The sequence below is a fragment of the Chelonia mydas genome, chromosome 2 (assembly GCF_015237465.2).
Source record: "Chelonia mydas isolate rCheMyd1 chromosome 2, rCheMyd1.pri.v2, whole genome shotgun sequence".
Taxonomy (NCBI): Eukaryota; Metazoa; Chordata; order Testudines; family Cheloniidae; genus Chelonia; species Chelonia mydas.
In genome coordinates this window covers 51,753,235-51,777,473 of record NC_057850.1, presented here as the reverse complement: position 1 = coordinate 51,777,473, position 24,239 = coordinate 51,753,235, and the positions used below count along the sequence as shown (strand labels likewise).

At 42.7% G+C, this 24,239-nt stretch overlaps 1 protein-coding gene and 1 long non-coding RNA gene across 3 annotated transcripts in view; one reads left to right on the top strand and one right to left on the bottom strand.

Moving 5' to 3' along the window:
- Positions 1-1,124: 1,124 nt before the first annotated feature.
- LOC122464443 overlaps positions 1,125-24,239 on the bottom strand; it is a 40,801-nt gene continuing 17,686 nt past the window's right edge. The window contains exons 2-5 of the long non-coding RNA XR_006288471.1: positions 8,692-8,820; positions 7,921-8,019; positions 6,686-6,823; positions 1,125-1,174 (exon numbers count right to left, since the gene is read on the bottom strand). This is a non-coding gene — a long non-coding RNA (uncharacterized LOC122464443). The remainder of the gene's footprint in view (positions 1,175-6,685; positions 6,824-7,920; positions 8,020-8,691; positions 8,821-24,239) is intronic.
- STMN2 (stathmin 2) overlaps positions 7,277-24,239 on the top strand; it is a 52,048-nt gene continuing 35,085 nt past the window's right edge. The window contains exon 1 of one of the 2 annotated variants that reach the window (XM_007052938.3): positions 7,277-7,599. In XM_007052938.3, the coding sequence (XP_007053000.1) occupies positions 7,581-7,599 (19 nt within the window). In that variant the 5' untranslated portion in view covers positions 7,277-7,580. Of the gene's footprint in view, positions 7,600-23,376; positions 23,382-24,239 lie in introns of those variants that run through there. The other variant, XM_043539440.1, reaches the window with a different exon arrangement.

Below are 24,239 nucleotides of genomic sequence, written 5' to 3'. Positions count from 1 at the left end.
GTGACCCTGGCAATTACAGGCCAGTAAGTACCTAACTTCAGTACCAGGCAAAGTGGTTGAAACTGTAGTAAAGAAAGAATTATTAAACACATAGACTAACACAATATGTTAGGGAAGCAGGGCCGTCCCTACACATATGCAAAGTAAGCAGCTGTGTAGGGCTCCACATTTCCTGGTGCCCTGCGCAGCTGCGTGCTGCTCCAGTCCCTGCCCCAGCTCTTCCTCATGGCCCACACCCCTGCTCTGCCCCAGCCCCGCCCCCATTCAACCCCCTCCCCAAAGCCCCGACCCTGCTTCACCGCGCCCCACTCCTGCTCTGCCCCAGCCCCACCCCCACTCCCCTGAGGACTGCAGCAAGGCCGGGCCTGCACTCACCGGTGGCGGGAAGTGCAGCGACACAGCCCCAGCCGCACTGTGGGTGAGTGCTGGGGGGTGGTTCCCCCCTGCCCTCCAAGCCAGCCTCCCTGCCCCCCAGAGGCCTGTGGCCCCACACACACACTCCACGGGGAGGCTGCGTAGGGCCCCAGGATAGCTATGGACGGCCCTGTAGGGAAGACTCAAAACAGCTTTTGGAAAGGGAAATCATGCCCCACCTGTATATCGCAATTATTTGAAGGAGTCAACAAGAATGTGGACAAGGGTGATCTGGTCGATATAGTGTATTTAGACTTTCAGAAATCATTTGACAAGGTCCCCACACCAAAGGCTCTTAAGCAAACTAAGCATCATGGGATAAGAGAGAAAGTCATCTTATGGATCAGTAACTGATTAAAAGATAGGAAAACAAGGATAGGAATAAATCGTCAGTTTTCACAATGGAGTCCGGTGAGTATTGGGGTCCCCCAAAGATCTGTGCTGTTCAACATATTCGTAAATGATCTGGAAAAGGAGGTGAATAGTGAGGTGGCAAAGTTTGCAGATGATTCTAAATTACTTCAGATAGTTAAGTTCGAAGCTGACTGCAAAGAGTGATGAAGAGATCTCACAAAACTGGGTGACTGGGCAACAAAATGGCAGATGAAATTCAGTGTTGATAAGTGCAAAGTAATCCACACTGGAAAAAATAATCCCAGCCACACAAAATGATGGGGTCAATTAGCTGTTACCACTCTAGAAAGAGATCTTGCAGTCATCATGGATAGCTCTCTGAAAACATCCGCTCAGTGTGCAATGGCTGTCAAAAGAGTGAACAGAATGTTAGGCAACATTAGGAAATGGATAGATAAGAAGACAGAAAAACATCATAATGCCACTATATAAATCCCTGGTGCATAGGCCCCAACTTCTTCTGGTGCCAGTGGGTGCTTGAACCCACTCTTCCCCTGCCCCGCCCCCTCCTACCCCCATTCCACCCCCTTCCCCAAAGTCCCCACCCCAATTCCACCCCCTTCCTGGCCCTATTTGACTCCTTCCCCAAATCCCCGCCCCGGCCCGGCCTCTTCCCTGAGCTCACCACGTTCCCACTCCTACCCCCTCCCTCCCAGAGCTTGCTACAGCTGTATGGCAGCAGCAAGTGCTGGGAGGAAGGGAGGAGCAGAGACGCGGCATGCTCAGGGAAGGAGGCAGAGGCAGAGGAGGAGGTGAGGTGGGGGGCGGAGAATTCGGGTGGGTGCTGAGCACCCACTAATTTTTCCCCGTGAGTGCTCCAGCCCCAGAACACCCACAGAGCAGGCACCGATGCCATGGTGTGACAAAACCTGGAATATTGCATGCAGTTCTGGTCACCCCATTTCAAAAAAGATATATTAGAATTGGAAAAGGTATGGAGAAGGGCATCAGAAATGATGAGGGGTGTGGAACAGGTTCAGCTTAGAAAAGAGACAACTAAAGGAGGCTATGATAGAAGTCTATAATATCATGAATGGTGTGGAGTAAAAGTGTTATTTACCCCTTCATATAACACAAGAACCAGGGGTCACCCAGTGACATTATTTCTTCACACAAAGCATAGTTAATCTGTGGAACTTATTGCCAGACGGTGTTGTGAAGGCCAAAAGTACAACTGAGTTCAAAAAAGGATTAGATAAGTTCATGAAGGATAGGTTCATCAATGGCTATTAGCAACCCCATGCTCTGGGGGCCCCTAAATCTCTGATTGCCCAAAGTTGGGACTGGATGACAAAGGATGGATCACCCAATAATTTCCCTGTCCTGTTCATTCCCTCTGAAGCATTTGGCACTGGCCACTGTTGGAAGACAGGATACTGGGTTAGATGGATCATTGGTCTGACCCATTCTTGTGTTCTTATACCCCTGAGCTCTAGTCTGCATTTTTCTGTAAAATGTTGCAGCGCTCAAGGACCTCATTTTTGGAACCAAATATTGCCATTTAATTTCCATTATCTGTCACAGACATCATAGATGGAATTGGTCCGTGGTTTTATGTGGCATCAATAAGTAGTCCATATATTGCAGCCATAGAGCAATGTGGTGATGATGACAGCATGGTAAACATCAATTTTTGTTTGCAATTTGACACCCTGCTTGTTCCAGAGACAACACTGAAGTTTTCCAAAGGCATCGCTGGCTGCACCAATGCGCTTCATATTGTCATTGTCAAACACTGCATCTTGAGAAATGATGCTGCCTAGGTAGCAAAACTTGTCAACAATCTTGAGTGGTTTATTATTAATGGACACAACTGGAGTAGTTGCACTACTTCCTGTCTTCTTTAGTCTGATCATTAAGCCAAAATGTTTTGCTGCACACTCAAAGCAGTCAGTGAATGTCCCTGAGGTTATGGGCCAATAAAGCACAATCATCAGCAAACAGTAATTCGCTAATAATTGTCTTCATAACTCTTGTCATCACATGCTGATGATGCAGCCTCGAGACATCTTCATCCATACAATACTGCATATAAATGCTACAGTCAATGTCTCTGAATGCATCGATTAGATGCAACATGATGCTAAATAGTGCCAGAGCAAGAACACAGCCTTGTTGGTGAGAGAAAAGGGAACTGAGAAGCAGCCTTGGTCAAGGACACAAACCTGTGATAATTAATTAATAATAATGTCCTGATATCAGGTAGATATAAAAACCATGAAGAGAGAATTATTGGTTGGGGTTGTCAAAGGGCTTGGAAGTGGCCAAAGGTAAATTTAAAATGTTTTAAATGAGGCCTAACACATTTTCTACTAGTGATGCCTATTAGGCTGTATAAACGTCTTCCAAAAGTAAGTAGTGGGAGTCCCAGATTTGGAGTTATTTAAACTAGGTGAGGAAACTCTGAAGAATATACCACAGGGAATCACCAAGCGCTCGCAGGACAATGGATAGGATGCCCTAATATAAATCTCTTCCATTTCTTAGCACTTCTCTAGCACCAATATTCTTCAAAGTGCTGTGTAAACATTTACCTGCTCAACACCACCCAGAGGCACAATTACTATTAGGGGAAACTGAAGAAAGAGGTTCAAAGACTTGGCCAAGGTCACAGAAGCACCAGAGCTCCTCCTTCAGCCCATGCCTCTCCAGCCATTTGGAGGTAATTAAGAATGACAATGTGCATTCGGAAATCAAGATGCAGGCATAGTTTCAAACAACACACTCATATGAGCTTTAGAAATCCTCATCCTTTGGCCCACATCTGAGAGAAACTTCCCCTGACAGAGAAGGACGAGCTTGGCTTTGCTAGGAAAATCCCATTTTCCTCTAAAATGCATGTTGAACTCATCATAAAAGGGCTTTGGATCCGAAATGATATATGGAGTGTCCGATCGCTACTCCCCAGCGATAATTGTCCTGTCAAGTGCTAGAGGTGACATTGATTGTCATGTAATTTCTTGGGCCAGTTTCTAGGCAAAGAAATCTCTCTAAGGCCCAGTGCCCATCCCCCTGTCCTCTGGGGAGAGCCAGCTTTTCTTCACATGCCTGACAGCACAATAAGGGGACCTGCTATTCTGCAACATGTATTGGCTCAGAAATAGAAAGGGGGAGAAAAAGCTTCCCCGATTTGGCTCAGGTCTCCTCATCTATCCCTGCCAGGGGTTGGGGGCGGAGGGCAGGGGAGCGGCAGGGGCTGGCTCTGAGCTCTCTCGCTCTGTCTCCCCTGATGGTGGCCGGAGAAGAAAAGACACCAGCAGCCCCACCCTCGGACAGGTGCCGGAGTGTCAGTGATTCCGCCCGTTCGGGCAGCCCGCATAGGTAACCCTCAGCGGCACGACTCAGCGCCTCCTTTGCAAATCACACCGGGGGGCTCGCTCTCTTCTGGGAGTGGCGCGGGGGGAAGCTCTGGGGTGCGGATGGACCAGGGGCAGCAGACAGGGTTCCCCCGGGTGTGTCAAATGCAGCCTGGAGTCACTGCGCTGGGGTGGGAGGGGGCTGTCTGGAAGGGAAAGCAGCTTCCAAGCTGCACGGTAACAAGCCAGCTGCAATCGGAAGATCGCTGCTGTCCTTGGCAGGGGGACTGCAAGAAAAAGCCTCCGCCCGAAGCCCAGACGCTGGCAGCTCCTCTGAGGAGCCATTAACCTTCCGTTTTCCCCTTACAAACGACAACTCCCCTCCCCCCTGCTCTGCTTGGTGACCAGGCTGCTCTGCTTAAAAACAAAACCAAAAAGCCTCTTCTGGGAATGGGAAAGGGCAAGGCTATGGCAAAACGGAAGAGGAGGTTGTTTTCGGATGCTGTGCAGACAGCCCAGGGGTTGTTGGATGCTGCAGGCCAGGGGCAGTTCATTAGAGTCAGGGTGCATCAGGGCAATGCAGCCCCCAGCCCTTCCACCCCAGCTGAGCGTTGGAGACAACCCCCCCCCCGCCCCCCCGCCCGGGCTCCCTGCTGCAGCCAGAGAGCTGAGAGCGGCTGGATGCCCTGGCTGAGGGGCGGGAGTAGGTTGCAGGCTTATCCCAGCACGCGTGTGACCTAGGGAGTGCCTAGCTATTGCTTATTAATTATAATTATATTATTAATTATTATTATTATTATAAAATGACAGTAGGAAGAAGCAAATCCAGATTTATCCAGGCCCTGTATTCAGCATCCGCTGCTCTGGGGCTGTCCCGGCTGTGGAGACACCGGCCCTTTTAGGGCAGGAGCAACTAACCAGTGTGGGGATCTGCAGAGCGCCCTGCCTTTCCTCCCTCCCCGTTTGATACAGCGGGTCTGAACTGCGCTGGTTCTAGCTGTGTCTGTAATATGGGTGGAGGGTGGAGGGGAGGTTGCGAGGGGCTATTCCACAGTCCTTTCGAGGCCTAGGGAAGTTTCAGCACCCAGGAGAGCTCCAGCCGCCTTCCTGGGAAAGGGGTTTCTATAGGAAACAGCTCGTTGATGGCCCAGATGAAGGCCTCGAAGAATACAAAGTAAGCCCCTGCAGACTGGAACTAGACACGGCTGCATTAGTACTGCGCGGGGGACCTGCCCTGTGGGAAGCTAAAGGGGGAGCGTCTGGCTTTCTGGCTAGGTCCCTCCATGAGTTTCCACAGCTCAGGACAGCGCCCTTCCCCTAACTCCAGCCTCCCAGCCCCTCCGTAGGAGCAACAACCCCAGGCAGACCCATCCCAGCTTCTCCTCATCCCAGCAGCACCCCCAATTTCACTCACTACCCGTCCCCCACCAATTCTCCCCACCTCCCAAGACCGCCACCCTGCCTTCTAAATTCCTCAACCCACCTCATAAAGGAAAAGATGGCCCTCTGACCCAAATCTTTGCACTCACAAAGGATGGTTGGCCCTGGGAGCCTGGGGACCGTTTTCCTACCATGTGTGTGGTTGAGTGATCCTGGGTCGGGCACGCTGGGAAATAAGCTCTTCACCACATCCCAGCAAGCTACCTCATCTTCCCACCATCAGTAGGCTAATAGACTAAAACTGTCTTGACAGCTCACCTCAGACAGCCCTGACGCTGCAATATGTCCACACTGAGGAGTTTATGCACAACCCACACCCTTCAGCCTGTATTTCTCCGCCTGTGGGAGGTTTCCTCTCCCGCAGCCTACTTCCAGGCTTCTTGCTCTCATTAACAAAAACCAACCGCCCTGCAGATCGAAACTGACAAACGCGAGGACAAGGGGGAAAGTGGCCACAGCGTCACCTCACCCTATGAGCCCCGCTTTCAGAGGGGATGCTGCATTTCTTAGCATAATCAGCCGCACTGGATAATGACACGGGACTCTTGTCCAGCACAAGGAACACCACTAAACTGTGGCAAATGTGATAGTGAACGGGACACCTGGAGGAAGGAGAAGAATCCTGTTGGCCCAAGCACGTTCTGGAACCCTATCATCGCAATGGAGAGAGAGAGAGACCTTGGCATGGCCCCATGGTCCTTCCTCCCCAAAATTCGTTACCCCGACTAGAAATTTTCCAGATGCCTACATCTATGTGTGCCAGTGCTGTAATACTTACCACTGTTATTTTCCTATGCTGGGTAGAGCTGAGGATACATAAATGCAGTAAAGGATGATGGGACAACCTATCCGTCACTTAATCCCATACCATACTTTGTTCACTGCCTATACCTGGACAGTGACTTTCTCCCAACTAGAACATATATTAGGGTTACACCATATTTCCATCCATAGCTTCAGGTCACTGCCCAGATTTCTCTTAAATTGTTTCCAGACACGTCACTGGCTTTCCCCTGAATACAATGAAGGAAAACGTTTTCCCCTTCGATTCTTTCTTTTTCTCCCTCTCCCTTGCCCACAAAACAGGTTTTTCTTCATCATGTTCCAAAACTGATAAATACCTTATAATTTCTCAAATCCCAGGAAATCCCCTTTCAGGTGATGTTTTTGAGCATTCACTCATATTCCACACTCTTCTCCCAAGCAGGTCAGGTTACCCACATTTCCATTGTTGTTTTGATGGCACGTCAAAGAGGTGGCTAGTGCGATAATGAAATAATAATAATTTTCACATTGAGACAGCTTTGCATTTTCTACAGCACTTTGCAAACATTAATTAGTATCCCTGCCATCCTGTAGGTTTTACCACTGAATGCATAATTGATGGATGAGCCTGGGAAACATAAAATAAATATTGAAAAGCAAGAACTTGCAGGACAAGCATTTGAGTGTGGTGCAACAGCCAATATACAGTAATGCAATGTACAGAGGTAAAATAATGTAAACTACTATGTTATTGCTGAAACGGCTCAGAGAACCTTTGAATTATTTCTCCCTTTGTCATATCAGTGTTCAATTGTGTTAAAAATGCATGTGTGCGTATTTTCCAGGTAGCAACAGGAGAGCTTTCAACCCCAATAGGCTTTTCATGTAAGACATAAAACATTTGACATGGACTGTACTATTAAAACTAAAAAGAGGGGGGGAGAGGCATTCAAGGACTGATTTCCATTTCAAACTCCATTCTAGCACTTTGTACTCCAGCACCATTGGTGGATCAATATTTAATGCTTGGAGATTCTAGCTCCGCAGGAGTCATGTCAGGGGACCTCTAGAGCCAATCTGCTTGGGTAGAGGAGTGATAATTATTCATGGGCTCCTGCCTCTTGCTCCTTCTCTTGCACAGCCCCACGCTGCTGACTCAGTGCCTTATTCAGTCTTCTCTCTCCCTCTCCACTGCTGTAGCTGGACCCCTTTGCCTTCACAGCCTCTGAGAATCTGCACATCCATCCCACCATGGCTAAAACAGCAATGGGTAAGAAATCGCATCTCTTTTTCTTCAGCCAATGCAACAGCCGCTATATCCTAGGACCACCGGCTGTCCTGGGCGCTCCCTTAAGAGGCCTTAATGTTTAGAAAAAGCCAAGACAATGTTAACTCTTTTTGTTTAGTTTTTTAAGATCAAAAAGCAGGGAGGAGGGTTGGGAGCCCGGGGTTCTTTGGAAGTCTTAGCCTGAGATCTGATGGCAGATTGCTCTGGGGTGATTAAGGCAAATAAGTTGAACACTCATTTCCAGGAGATACATTTGGTTTTAAAGGGAGTTTTTGTGAGTGGCACCAAAAAAAGTGCCCTTACCTATTCTGAAATGTAGTATGTGTGTTTTTTATAACGCCCCTTATCGCCAGGTCTCAAGATATCGCTCGCTCTTCATTTCAGCTATTTCTTAGCGCTGATCTGTTAAAAGCAAAACACTTGCACGATGAAACTGACCAGTTTCGTGGCTGAAAATGAGAGACACCTTCACCTCCCCAGCGACGGGATTTAGAGGGAGACTTTTCTCTTTTGCTAATTCGATGCATAACCCGATCGCCTTGCAAAGAACAGGGTCCGCCCTTTGTTTTAAGGAGGGAGGGGGTGGGGGGGTGACATTGGGTTTCTTTGTGTAACGCTCTGCGCCGCTCCTCCCGGAGTTCCTGAGGAGAGGGCACCTGCAGAGCCCAGCCCCACAGCCTCCAGCTGCCCAGCACAATGCAGGCAGACAGACCCCACCCATACGGCTGCTGCAGCTGTCTCCTCCCGGGCACGCCCACGGAGCCCTCGCCCAGCCGACAGTCACCTCCCCGGTCCCCGCAGACATTGAGAAGTGGGGCGGAGGGAGGGAGGGATAGCAACGCAAAGGCTGAGCGCACAAACCCAGACTGCTTTGGAAAGAGCCACCTCGTTCCTGCTCCAAAGCCTGGGATCTTTTACCCCTGCAGTCTGACTGCACACACAAAAAGTAGGTCATTGGATAATAAAGGGGATCCTCCTACCGGGATTTTTTTTTTCTAGGTAACGCAGCAGCTTCTCTCTCCACCCCCGGCCTGTTTTGTCGGGAGTGCCAGGCTTATTTATTTATTTACTTACTTTGTCCCACTAGAGCCAACGCAAACTGTATGTGTGGACTCGGCAGCCCCGCCCCATCATCCCCCTCATCCTGGGTGCGGGTGTAGTTAGCGTGCGTGGCTTTGCCTAATCTCTGGTTCCGTCTGATACCTGAGAAGCAAGAAGGCGAGATGTCCAGTGATCGCAGGGGCTCGGAGCCACGATTGCGGTTTTATTTAACCTTCTGGGGAATCGCCACTGTCTAGGGCTAAAATTCAGAGGCACTCGCAGGACATCCTCCCCCGATTCCTTTTGTTTCACTGACTGCGGTTAACTGCTTTGTGGTGCGAATGGGTGGAAACCCAGGTCGCAGTGGAGGGGGTGGAAAGGAGCGAAATGCATTAGCCACCAGACCAGTCTTTGAAAGGATCTCCCTATCATCAGATTCCTTTCTGCTTCCTTTGGAAAGGGGGAAAATGTGGGTGATGCCTTAGAAATCAAAGTGTTTCAAAATACTTCCCTATCAAACTCCCCCCACGCTCACAACAGCCACCCAGAATAAGGAAAGCAAGGTTTAAACGTCGTTATCTGGTTCTCAGAAAGAAACTAAGCCCACGTCCTCACTACTGAATCGCTGTGGCAATAATAATCCTGTTTCATTCTTGATCATTTGTCCAAAGTTAACATGAATCCTCCAGACACTAGCTCTGCGTGTAAAAACAACACTGGGATTCTCTTTCTTTGATCTGAGAAATAATCCCTGTGGGTGGAAACCATTCTAACCTGGCATTGTCACCTGTAGGGAAAAGGCATGAGACAGTTGTATATGCAAACAGACGGAGACACAAGCTGTGGGAGTCTGGCCAGCTCTGCAGTGCTGAGCAAGCCATCCCCTCCCCATTGCAGCAAACTGGTAATCAGTATTGATAATTTGTAGTCAGTTGGAGACTAATCACTGCAGAAGGCCCCTGTTAGGAATTCTGTCGCCATAGAAGAAAGGGCTCTTCAGTCTTTGATTAATGGTCTTGGCCTTCTTCAAATATAAAGGTTTCTGCAGCAGGTTGAAATCATTAGATTTACCCAGAGACTGACTGACTAAATCTCCCCAGCTTGCCTATTAATTAGGTCCTGATTAGCAAGCCTCTTATTTGCTCTCCTAAAGATATACAGCTACATATTTTAAAAACTTCTTTAAAATATTAATTGCATTGCAATCTTTGAAGAGTTGGTTTTTTAACTATTTGATTAAGGATTAAATAGCTTCTTTCTATAAACTCCCAGAGGAATAATGGCTCTATTGTCCACTTCTCTAGTCTTTACTTTTAAGAGATTTGACTTTAGAAGGCATTTCAAGTGCTAAAATATAACAGGACCTTTTTGTCTATTCCAAGGGTTTGCTTCTATAGAAATGTAATGAAAAAGGAATGTGTTTTCTTCCGAAAATAAGCGTTAGTTCTACCTGGGAAAAAGAGGGTTATTTCCAGTCTTGCAAATCTCCCATTGCTGGTTAAATAAGCCACATTGGTTCTGGACCAGCGCACGCCGCTTTTTCCCACTTGTCCATTGAGGGGAATCACAGTGGTTTAATTCATTTCCTGCTGTAGACTGTATTATTACAAAGCACTAAATAAGGGCTAGATCATGTCAGCACTGGAGTCAATAGGAAAACTCTCATCAGCTTATGTTGTGCAGGATCAGGCTCCCCATAATGCTTATGGCCTCAGTCCAGCAAAGTACTTAATCACATGCCTAATTTTAAGCATGTGAATAGTCCTGTTGACTTCAGTGGAATTAAACATGCTCAGATAGACACATGCTTAATATTCTGCAACATTCAAGTAACACAGGGCCTCACTCTGAACTCCTTATTCAAGCAAAATTTCCTTTAGACTTCAACAGGAATTTTGTCAGAATGAAAAATCTAGGCCTCAATATGCTTTTATTAATGGCCAATTAGGTTTTAGTTGTTGTTTTTGTTCTATATGTGTGTGCATTAATCACTAGATTTCATATAACCTGACTGCGCATGGGATTGCCATTTCTTTTAATTTTACCCTAAATCTTCTGAGCTTCTGTGCAGTATGTGCCTCAAGTGGCACATGACCAGGATTCATCACCGGATTTGGTCCGCTGGTTGGATCACTGTCTTCCCTGGCTTGAGCTGGGTACTGATGGGGAGTGCAACATGAACGCTGATCCATGCCCCCCCTTTATATGTTACATAACTTTTGACCTTTTGTTCCAAATAAAATCTGAATACATATGATGTGTTTATTCATATACCCACAATTCATTATATATATATATCTGAATGACCAGGGTGGAGGAGACACCAGAGAAATAATGGGCTTTCCATATCCCACAGTTCTTCTGGCATCCTGGTAATGGGAGGTTGAAGCTCAGGTGGTGTGTAATGTCATTAGAACTCAGAAATGACTTTGAAAAGCCTAATCTAGTTTCCCTATATTATGTCTTGTACATTTAAAGGCTATTTTAACATGAAAACATGTTCAGACAAAAATCTTACATGAAACTATCCTTCTATCCCAGTCCTCTTATCTGCTTAATTTTGATAAGATTCTGTCTCATAGAACTACACTGACAAATTGTAAATAATATTTTAAAGTATTGTTCAATTTAATTGTAATGAACAGTGGAAGGGTGACAGGAAGGGTAGGCAGGATTGTGAAGCTCAACCAATCATACTTTAGCTCATTTGCATATTTCAGTCCTATTGATTAAAATGCAATAAAAGTGGTTCCGAGTTTTTCTTCTATTAAAAAAAACCCTAATTTCTTAGCTATTGACTCAGAATTGGATAGACATCCTGAAGAATATATAATAGCTGTTAAATATGTGTTCCCCAAAGACCAGCATATAGCATTATTATTATATCCAGTAAATAAATATAGATGTGAAGCTATTAATCTGTGTATTGTTATTTAATGTAACTGTTTACATCATATTGGATAACATTTTAATAACTAAGGGTTTGATCCTACAAAGTGCTGAGCACTGTGGCCCTCAGCCAGTAAAGCACTTAAGTGGGTGCTTAACTCTAAGCATGAGTAGTCCTATTGATGTTAATGGGACTATTTATGTGTATAAAGTTAGATATGTGGTTAAGTACCATGCTGAACTAGAGCCAAAAATATGTTCCTATCCATTATTATTCAGCTTCAGATTGTACAAACCTACTAAACCTTCATGTTCTTCTTCCTTCTTATAAAAGTGAATCCAACTTTTTACTAACCTTTAATGTCAGAAAATTAAAATTAATGTTCAAAGTAGCAGATCAAGTCAATGGGAAATTACCTTTAAATAGTAAGAAAAATAAAAGAACCTAGGGTCCAGTGAAGTTAAGAGTTTTGCCTGAATTGAGCAGGAGCAGATCCTATGATTCTAAACTTTTGTTGAAGCATTTGTTGTCCAGCATTAGAAACACTTTCAAGTTCTATTATTATCAGAATCAAATTAGTGGAGATTTTTGGTCACCAATAGCACAGGCTGAGATTTTAAAAATCCCATTTTGTATGGAAACTTGGATTCAGGATATTCCATAGGATATTCTAAACAAAAGACTTCCCATCGGTTTGGGAAAAAAAAGAAAAAAGATTAGTTTGGATGCTTGTGTACACTTCCAACTGTCATATGTAAGTGGTGTATTTAAGTGATAAAAGATATGCATTATAGCGTGTTAATTAATAATTGTATTTTAAATGTGGATGCCAGAAGAAAATAATTAATGACACATTATAGCAGACGATGGCAGCTAGTGAAGGCCACAGTTGAGTCTTTACTTACACCTGGTCTACCCTAAGTTTTGGTCACCAAAAATCTGCTGCCAAACACTAGTCATTAGAGAAATGAAGACTTCATATTGTTTATATTCACTTCTCGTTTTTAAAAAATAGGTGAGTCTTACTTTTCATGAAAATTCAGTTGATAATTTAAACAAAAACAGCTCATATAGTCAAGAAATTACTGAGTTTCATACTACTTGACAGCACTTCTTCACCTGCCACCTGATGCTTCTGGGCATGAGTGTGACCTCATATATTACATCATTTTATGCATGACATCACATTATTTTCTGAGAAAATAAACACAAAATGCAAAAGAGTAAAAACTTCTAAGATGTCCATCCATCCCCCAGCTTTCATACCAAAGGTTTTTCATTCATCTATATATAATTCACGTTTATCAATTTTGGCAATTAACATCTTTTTCACCAGCAACTAATTTAGGATTTCATTTTTTGCTCATTTCTTTGTGTTTGCAGTTTAATGCTACATTTCACTAGATTTTGTTTTACATAGATATTCTTTATCGATGCAGTCATTATTTAATAATAGCTATAGTGCAAAGCAGCTAGAATATAATTATTTTCCTATAGTAATCAGCCTCTAGGTGGCTTAAAATTGGCACCCAGAAATAGAGTCATCCAAATTTAGTCAACACACTAGAAAGTATTTTTCCTAAGCGACCTGCCAAAGACCAAACAGCACGTTAGTGATAGATCCACACTTAGAACCCAGGAGAACTGAGATCTGACCATTAGGCAATTGCCCTCTGGAATCAAAAAGCCCAGATAGGATTATCTTTTCACACAGAGGTACCTCCCAAGTCCCCTTGAATGATGAGTATTTTGCCTTCTGACCTACATTTCTTCAGTATTTTGAATGCTGACATTCTTAGAAGCTCTGCCTCCAAAAGAAATGCTTCCTGGAAGAGCAAACATCACATCATCAATCAGTGTTACAGGCTGCTTCTGTGATATCTATCTTCATAAAAACTAAAGCCAACTGCTCATACAAATAATACTATAAAGAAAAACTGTTCTACTGCTATTATCTGATGTTATATATATATATGTAAAAGGTTGACTGAGGAGCGCTCTCAACCATTAGCGATTATCTTCAAAAACTCATGAAAGGCGGGAGAGATTCCAAAGGACTGGAAGAGGGTAATTATAGTGCCAATCTACAAAAAGGGGAATAAGGACAACTCTAAGAATTATAGGCCAGTCATCTTAACTTCAGTACCCAGAAAAATAGAGGAGCAAATAATCAAGCAATCAATTTGCAGACACCTAGAAGAATGATAAGGTGATAAGTAACAGTCAACATGGATTTGTCAAGAATAAATCATGTCAAACCAACTTAATAGCTTTCTTTGAGAGGGTAACAAGCCTGGTGGACACAGGGGAAGCGGTAGATGTGGTATGTCTTGACTTTAGTAAGGCTTTTGATACTGTCTCTCATGACCTCATAAACAAACTAGGGAAATACAACCTAGATGGAGCTACTATAAAGTGGGTGCATAACTGGTTGGAAAACGATTCCAAAAGAGTAATCATCAGTAGTTCACAGTCAAGCATATCAAGCGGAGTGCTGCACGGATTGGTCCTGAGTCTGGTTCTGTTCAATATCTTCATAAATTATTTAGATAATGCATAAAGTTTGCAGATGATACCAAATTGGGAGAGGTTTCAAGTGCTTTGGAGGATAGGATTAAAATTCAAAATTACCTGGACAAACTGGAGAAATGGTCTGAAGTAAACAGGATGAAATTCAATGTCAACAAAAATAAAGTACTCCACTTAGGAAGGAACAATGAATTGCACACATACAATATGGGAAATGACTGCCTAGGAAGGAGTACTGCGGAAAGGGATCGGGGCTATATAGTGGATCACAAGTTAAATATGAGTCAACAGTGTAACACTGTTGCAAAAAGAGCAAACATCATTCTGGGATGGATTAGCAGGAGTGTTATAAGCAAGACACTGTGATGATAAGGTCTCAGCTGCAGTATTGTGTCCAGTTCTGGGTGCCACATTTCAGGAAGGATATGGACAAATTGAAGAAAATCCAGAGAAGAATAACAAAAATGAGGAAAGATTGATAATGTTGGGTTTATTTAGTCTGTAGAAGAGAAGACTAAGGGGGGACATGTTAACAGTTTTCAAGTACATAAAATGTTGTTACAAGGAGGAGGGTGAAAAATTATTCTCGTTAATCTCTGAAAATAGGACAAGAAGCAGTTGGCTTAAATTGCAGCTAGGGAGGCTTAGGTTGGACATTAGGAAAAACTTCCTGTCAGGGTAGTTAAGCCCTGGAACACATTGCCTAGGGAGTTTTGGAATCTCCATCACTGAAAGTTTTAAAAACAGGTTAGACAAACACCTGCCAGGGATGGCCTAGTTACTACTTAGTCCTGCCCTGAGTGCAGGGGAGAAGACTAGATGACCTCTTGAGTTCCCTTCCAGTCCTACACTGCTATTATTCTAGTATAAAGAAAATGTATTCTACTACTTTATCAATTAAATGGATGGCTGAGGATTCAGCTTGGGGGATGTGGACTCTCCAAACTAAGGACCAGACCCTGCATCCATGGGAGTCAGTTGAAGCTCTACTACTGAACTCAACATGAGCAGGATTGAGTCTTTCCCTCAGGTGAAACCAGGTAGTTGCTTTCACAGGATCTGCTGCATTTCATACACACGTATCTGAGGGTAGGCCTGAGCCCTAAGGCTCTGTATTCCTTTGATACTGTCTAAGCTGTTCTTCTTTCTTCGATTTATAAACAACGCTAATCCAAGAGCAAGTATCCCTCTCTCGATAGACAGGAGCCAACATTTTCATATTTACGTGTATACAGTCATCCTCAAATCCATATTTAAGAACCTACAAAATAGTGGCCTGATTTTAAGAGATACTGAGCACCCACAACTCACCCTGGAGTTAATGGAGTTATAATTACTCAGCATCTTTGAATTTCAGGACAATTTTATTTAGATGCCTGCATATGGATCTAGGAGCCTAACTATAGGAACCCATCTTAGAAAATGGTGATCTGTTGAAACAGAATATACTTCAAAATGTTGTGTGTCTGAGCAGTACCCAGCATGCGTATCTGCTTTGTGATTATGTCATTCTTTGTTACATCTGTGTGCTTTCCCTTTCCTGTCTGCAATCTGGTAATAATATTAGTTAATGAGTGAAAGTAAATTTAAGCTACCCTGACAGGCCTGTGCAATTAAACTGGTACATAGCATTAACATCAAGTATTAGGCTTTATTGAACAATTTTTTTCATTGTTAGAGTATCACTCTAATCTCTGGCATGTATATATACAAAATAAATAATTATTCAAATGTGAAGAATCTGTAATTACAATAAACTTATTTTGTAGAGAAAGGATGGTCTTGTGGTTAAGCCACATAACTGTGAGTCACAGGACCTGGGTTTTGTTCTCAGTTCTGCTACAGACATCTTGTTTAATTTGTGCAAGTTGCTTAATTGCTTTGTGCTTCCATTTCCTCATGAAAAAGATGGGGATAGTGCTATTCATTTACCTCTGAGATGTGATGTGAAATTCAATTTCTTAAGGCATGGAAGTGCTCTGAGATCCTCTGATGTTATACAAGTTTAAAAAACAAAACAAAAACAACCCCAGTGATCAGATCAAGAAGTATGGCAAGTTCCTTCCTGAAGCTATATTAGTGTTATATTGCCTAAAGGGGTCTTTAAAATCCTTAGGATAGCTTGTGGTTGAAAAATTATACATCTCTCTCCCTCTCTCATGTACATACTAAAAGACTCGTTCATGTTAAGATATAAATTTAGTACTTCTATATACATTCCCAGCGGTGACCCCATGGCTATCGCTTTCCATCTCAACCCAATTTTCTACCCTTTCTAAATTTCTTTAAAAAATAAAATGTCCTTTTGGCCTAAGATTTCTCCATGTACATTTATCCTATTCCTCTTGCTATGTACACTGGGCCCATTCCTGCAGTTCTTATACTGACAAAACTCCCATAAGTATCTAATGTTATTACTGGGAGTTATTACTTACATTTAAATTACAGAAACACCTACAGACCTCAGCCAGGTCAGAGCTCCAGTAAATGACACTCTGCCCGTTAAGGACTCGGCATTGCAGTACCCAACATGCATGCATGAAAGAGCGAAATCTGTGTATCCCCCTAGGAAATATTTAAAATTAAAATGTAATACATGAATCAGACCCTATTACAGGAGTGGCCAAACTGTGGCTCATAAGCCACATGTGGCTCTTTTACCATAAAGCGCTGCTCGCAATCCCCCTTCTCTGCCCTCCTCCCCCTTCTCCACCTATCAGACTGGGACCAAGGAGCTCAGGACCTCTGCCTTGCAGTGGGGTGGTGGGGTAGGAGCTTCTGTCCAGCGGAGAGGGGGGTCTAGGGGCTTCAGCCCTGCAGGACGCACCTGCTGGGGCTGAGGGCTGCCCCGGCTCTCAAACCCCTGCCCCGGCTCTCAAACTTTTGAAGATTGAGAGATGCGGCTTGGAGGCCCAGTAAGTTTGGCCACCCCTTCCCTATTAATTCTCAAAGAGATTTTGTGTCAGTGACGTTTACAACCCATTTTTATTAAGCCTCATTAAAGATCACAAGTAGCTATTTTGTGTGTATTTGTTTTCCTCAAACCTTTCATATGAATCATAGAATATTAGAGTTGGAAGGGACCTCAGGAGGTCATCTAGTCCAACCCCCTGCTCAAAGCAGGACCAATCCCCAAATAAATCAAGCAGAAAGATGAGCAGAAAGATGAACCGACACCATTCAGCATTTTCAGTGTCACTGGAAAAACAGTTTCTCTCTAGGAACTCACATTGGAATAAGACACTATGCAGAAGTCTGCACGTGACACTCCAAAGATTACATTGAAAAGATGTAACACAAAAGCTTGCATTTCTAATTGAACAGTTACCTTTCCTGATACCTTTAGATAATTTGTTGCTGTCAAGATTGCCGTCTGACAGTTTGCAGTATCATAGTCTGGTGGGGGGTTTTTTAAATAAAAATAAGTAGGTAATTACAACCTACACTCACTGTAGTTTATAAAGTGATTCGTCAGCATTTATTGAAGACTTACATGTTTCCAAGGAGAATGACTTTTTGCCAGGAAAGCAAGATGCTACATTTAAAAAATTAATACATGCAATATTAATAATTCATTCTTGAAAACCATTAATCGTAAGATATTCATTTTAAATCTGAATGTAATTAGGGATGCAAGTTACTCCCTAATGAAGTGGAATTCAGTTTATTCACTATTAAAATGTCAGGAAGGCCAGGAGCTTATTTGGTGAACTTTAATGTGCCCTGCAGTGAACTCCTAGCATAAATGACTTTGCCCTCTAGTGGCAGGAGGCCTGAATAGTAAATATACTAGTGAGAGTCAAATGCACTGAAGATGCTGTGAGTGCTGTACAAATGTATTACCTATACATCTTGTCAATGGTGCACTGGAATTTTAAACCACAAAGCTCTGGGCCTCTCCTACACAAAGAATATATGGCCAAGATGTGAGTGATGTTTGAACAACAACCTAAAAAAATGCCCAGCCACTGAACACAAGACACTGCACAGAACAGTTAAAGTAAATCTGCAAGAAAATGTTTTAATATAATAATACATTAAAAAACAACAACAACAAAAATCAAACCTACATTCAATGTTGTTTTCAAATGTCATTACCTAGGGGTTTTTTTAAAAAAAGAACACTGAAAAAACAGCTCCATTCAGGTGCTAGAAAGAAGTGTGCTTTCATGGTCACAGATGCTTCTGTCCTTGTTACCCCTAAGCGTAACCCCCTTCTTTTCATCCTCTTCAATTTATCCCTGTTCTGGTCCTGTCTCCCCAACCCCCAATATCTCCTGGTTCCTCATCCCAGTCTCCCTGCCCAACCAGTCCCAGACTTTTCCTCAAAGCTCCCCATCAGAGTCCCAATCCCTCTCTTACCTCAGCTCCCAATCACAGTCTATATCCCAGATTTCCCATCCTAGTATCCTCGTCCCAATCTGCTTGCCCAACCAGTGTGTCTCAACCATACCCCTTGTCCCATCTCAGTCTTTCCACACTCCCCAGCTGGCTCCCACTGCCCTCATTTTCCCCAACAGTTCCCAGTCATTCCCCCTATTACTAGCTCCCAGTCCCCATCTCCGCTCTTTGCCCCCCTCCCCAGGATGCTCCTTGTCCAAATCTACTCTATCTGCTGCCACTTAGGTGCAGCTATTGTTCCCTTTGCATTTCAGGAAGGCTGCTTCCACCTCCTTCATGCTGGCTGGGTGCCAGCAAGGGGAGAACTGAGAACACAAGATAGCCTCTCTGCACTCAGTTCCTGAGCCTGGCACTGCTGTGTCCTCCAGAGGCTGGGAGGAGCTGTGCAGGAAAAGTCCTGCTTGGTCCCTGCAGCCCTGGGATGGAGAATGTAGCCAAATGCTAACACATTTCTACTCAGCATGTGTGGAGATTGAGATGAGATTTTTCAAAGGTTTATAACTTGGCCAAATTTGTGAAGCAGAAGGCACATTTCTGACACAGCAGCCACCTCCCTGCCAACTGTCAAGCCCTGGTACCAAAGCATGGTGGTGCTATACCGTCTCAGCTAAATGGTTGCAAGAATTTTAAAATGGTCAAAACAATATATGTTTCCCTAGTCTTATTCTCAGAAATGGCTGAACTGTTTTTGCTGAAACTTTCCCAGAAAGTTCAGCCTGAGGCAGACACCTGGCATAGAATATTACAGCCCAAATGGTTGAAGTTTGGCAATGTTATAAGCAATGAAAAACAGCCTTATAAATTAAAACCGTTGGGCAACCTGCAAGACTCCATATTTTCTGATGTGGTGGCCGAGAAAAATAAATAGTGTTAGACTTCGAAAAACGTAAACTAATAGTTTTAGTACTATTAATTTGTACTGGATACACGTTTTAATATCTGAAATGTATTAAGAAATAAATACTTTGGCCAGATCTTCAGACTGTGTAAATTGACTTAAATGATTTATACCAGTAGAGGTTTAGCCACATTAATCATTAGATACTAAAATAATCATTGGGCCAGAGAAAGGGAAAGAGAGCAAGGGAATGACCCTGTACTCTAGTGGTTAGGGCACCCACCTAGCAAGTGAGTGAGCCAGAGTCCAGTCCCCCAATTCCAATCACTTTCATTATTTATCCACACGGGAACAGCTTCACAAGGAGAGACAGAGGGACCACAACATGAGAACACTCTATAACTCAGTAGCTGGAGCACTCACTTGAGAGTGTTCAAATCCTTTCTCCCTCTCTGGCAGAGAGGGGGAATTTGAATCTGGGTCTCCCATGTCTCAGGTGAGTGCTCTAAACTCTATACAGAGGGACCCATTACTACCACCTCCTCCTCAGCTTTGTGGACCACCGCGTTCCTGTGATTTCTTAGGTTCCTAAAATGTAGGCATTCTGACGTTCAGCCTTCCAACGCCTCTGTCCTTTTGTGAATCCCACCCTCAGTAACTCCACCCCTGTGCCAGTGTGGAGCCCCACTCAAGTCAACTGAGCCCAAGGGCCTGGGTGCAGGGATCCATCCATGCAGAGTCATCTTCATATGGGTACTTTACATACATGGGTAGTCTCTTTGAACTCTACAGAAGAACTCATATGCATAAGTGTTTCCAGGATCAGAGCCTTAGGGATAATCACTAATTTTAAATAATCAGAAATCCATTTCTCAATGCCGTCTTTAAGATTAGGAATTGATCTATAGATATGACATATAGTCTGTGAAGGAAGGCAGAAAGATACCATGAAAGCCATGGTTAAGAATTGCCACCAAATTTAAAAAGTACAGTATGCATGAATTGTAATAGCTCATACATTTATGCATTGATTTGAGATCTGCAGAAAATCATTGCAGTGCTATTATGTAAATCTGACCAAAGCTATTTGTAATGTGGGAAGCTTCTTCCAGACAGTTGCCCTTATTCTAGTTTTATTACAGTAATGTTACAATTGAAGGTCTCTCTCCAGCACTCACTTGTCTTCTAGTCAATTAAATAAATTTGTTTGCTCCACCAGCTAATGAGGGCTCAAGCAAAATCTTGTCATAGGGCAAAATCAATCTTTTTCCCCTAAAATTTTTCATTTTTCATATTTTCTGGTTAAAGAATTCAATAATGTTTCTAATGTTTCTGGTTCTTATTACTGATACAGTCTAGCAATATACTGTTGAATTAGTTTCTTAACAGTGGCAATCAAAATACTTTCATGTATTTATAAAGAACTGGGAGAATGCACTAGTTGAAACATAAATCAAGTAATTATTATTAATAAAGCATTATTTTGGTTTTAAATCCTACAGAAAGAAGTGAAAGCCATAGAATGACATTAACATTAGAAATAGGTCGTAAATGTCACATTATTAGCATTGCCTCCTACTATGCTTTCCAGTACATTGATTAAATATTGGGTGAAATCCAGGACTCAAAGTCAATGGGAGTTTTGCAATTGATGTCAGTGGGGCCAGGATTTCATCCATTAATAACTTGATTGCCAATTAAATATAATAAAAATTCAGACCTGCTTTAATAGGAATGAGGATGAATCTGTGATAGTAGAATAGTGCAGGACATGGGCCACATCAGGAAGGGACTTGTTATTTGTGGTCCACACCCTGATGAAAGCTTCTTTCCTGACACTCTTAATCTCATCATATACTTTAACTGAATTGCATTACAACAGCTTACATACACTGCAATCCTCCCCAGAGTAACAGATGCAAAGGATTTAACCCTTTTCATCAGTATCACTCACTTCCAGGAAAATCCTTAAAACAATCACCACCATTTCTCTGCCAGATTCCGTCTGATACTGAAGGATTCCAGTGGCTCCATTTGCTCCAGATCTAGTTTCCTTCTCAAATAGCATAATAAAGGTGTGACACACAGGAGTGGTAGTAGGAGACAAGCCTTTATTTTCTGGCCCAGTCACCTGACGTGGGTCAAGGTTACTGAAATTTAGACCAATCACATGGCAGGGGTAAGCACCTACTCATGACAGTGACTATGGTTACTCCCAGTATTTTGAAATTGCCAGCTTTACTAAACAAAGAAAAATAAGTTCAACATGCAAATAAAATCACTCAGATTTTCATTTGGATTTGTTTTCAAGTTTGGTCCATGTAGACGTTTCCAAATATACTAAGCTCTGGTTCACACATTTGCTCTAAAATCTGCACACCCTGCTTCCAGTACTATCTCATGTTTTTGTTCACTAGCAGGAACCATTCAGCTACACCAGCTGAGGAATAGGCCCTGTGTTTTATTTGTGACTCTTCCCCAAGCAGATGCTCCCAGCTGACCTGAAGGCATCTGAGCCACTAGAGTGTTCACACACTTCCGGTTTACTTCCACTAAGTATGTTACTGGGCCAACAGTTACAAAGACTGTTACAATTATTCTCTTTACTACCCTTGTAAATATTTTCCTCTATCTCCTCCTCCTCTCCACTCTTCAAGCAGTATAGCTGGCTTCATTAGCAAGGGCACTCAGATGTTTGGACATCTCTAGGCAATCTTGAAAGTGTGCCCGCCTGACTATATTCCAAAGATGCCTTACAGTGAATAGAGAAGATGCAGGTTCTTAAATGCTCGGAAAATGCCTCCTCACTGTGAACACAACTAACATTGAAGTTCCAGGTGGATGCTCAGTTTTCAATCTGACAAAAAAACCAAAAGTTAAGATTTTGATGGTTTTGCTGTCTGGTTGTTCTCATGTTTTCCTTAGAAGGACCTGTGTTTCCCTGAGAACAGAATCTGCTCTGTAGATAGGTGGTGAGACTTGACTATATGTACATATTTGCATACTTTGTGCTGTACTTTCAAAGTTATTCAAAACAGCAAGAGTTTTGCACCAAAAGTAGTTTCCCCTATTGTTAAATATAAGCATGTGCTTAAGGGTTTTCCTTAGTTAAGATGCTTTCCTGAATCAGGGCCTCAACTTGTCTACCCCCAAAAGTTGTACTGCTTTAACTATACCTTACTGTTAAAGCAGTGTCACCCCACCCCACCCAGTGGGGATGCAGAAACATCAGTATAAAAGTATTTATACCACTCGAGCTATTCCTGTACAGGAAGGAGAATAAACTATGCTTGTAATAATGCCCCTTTATACCAGTATAACTGCATCCATACCACGGGTTGTAATAATAATAATAAAAATCACACCCCTAACCAACATAGTTCTCTCAGTACAAAAACATAAGGTAGACCAGGTGTAAGTAAAGACTCAGCTGTGGCCTTCACTAGCTGCCATAGTCTGCTATAATGTGTCATTAATTATTTTCTTCTGGCATACACATTTAAAATACAATTATTAATTAACACACTATAATACATATCTTTTATCACTTAAATACACCACTTACATATGACAGTTGGAAGTGTACACAAGCATCCAAACTAATCTTTTTTCTTTTTTTCCCCAAACTGATGGGAAGTCTTTGTTTAAAATATCCTATGGAATATCCTGAATCCAAGTTTCCATACAAAATGGGATTTTTAAAATCCCAGCCTGTGCTATCTATTGCATTCTGATATTTAGTCAGCAGTGGGGGAAAACACAATAGTAATTGTGGAGTACAAAAGAGGAAACTGTTACACATATTTGGCTTTTGGATTAAGTATGTTTCATGCAGAATGCTGAAAATTATACTAATCAAAATTATGTCAGATAACAGAAATCATTTTCTGAAAATAACAAGATCCTGCGTGGCAACTGTGCTTTTTTAAGACACTCTAAAATAGGAGTTTCTTTAGATGACATATCTAGGTTAACCTGAGGCATTGCTTTCACAGCTCTTACAGCAATATATTATCTCTAAAATGGATTCTCAAGGTAATTATAATGTGAGAGTAACAGCAATAGGTTTGGCCCTCATTTTAATGGTTCAGCAAGCACTGAACATCTCTAATTATGGAAAAATAAAAATCAAGAGCCTGCCTGTATTGCAATTTATAATGTCATTAATTCTACATATTAATAGAAATTTCTATTTAGCTGATTTCACTCAGGGCTAAATTTGTCTAAAACAGACAGAGAAATACACCATGTAATTTAATTTAAGAGCTCATTTTCCGTGCCTGATGTTCTGATGAAGTTGAACTCTTGCAATGGTGCCTTCAAAGCACAATTTAAAAAGTACTAAAAAGCAGTCTAAGATATTTTAAAATATATTCTTAAGAGTGGAATATGATGTGTATTAATAAGAAATTTGGATACACCTATTCATCCTACGACATCCATTGTCGTTATCAGAAACTCATTTTCTATACCTGTGTTCCAGTTGCAGATCAACTAAAAGCAACTATTTGGATCTGGTTTCTGACCCAGATCCTCAGCTGCTGTAAAATGCCCTGGCTTCATCAATGGAGTTATGACACTTTGATTGAACTATGCCAGTTTACACCAGTTAAGGAGGTGGCCCTACAGTTTGAGAATAGCAATTGAGCAAGAACAGTATTATTATTACTTAGTAGCATTATTTATTTGTATTGCAATAGCACCTAGGAGCCCTGCTCATGGACCAGGAGCTCATTGCGCTAGCCACTGTCCAAACACAGAACAAAAAGCTGGTCATATTTCACAATATTTCGGTAATACAGCTAATTTCATGCCCTCTTGAGAAAGGCCACAGAGTGATTTCAGTGATTTGATAGTAATGTCAATGCAAGTTTTGCTGGGAATGTAAACAGAGATATCAAGTCAAACTAAAAATAAAGATGC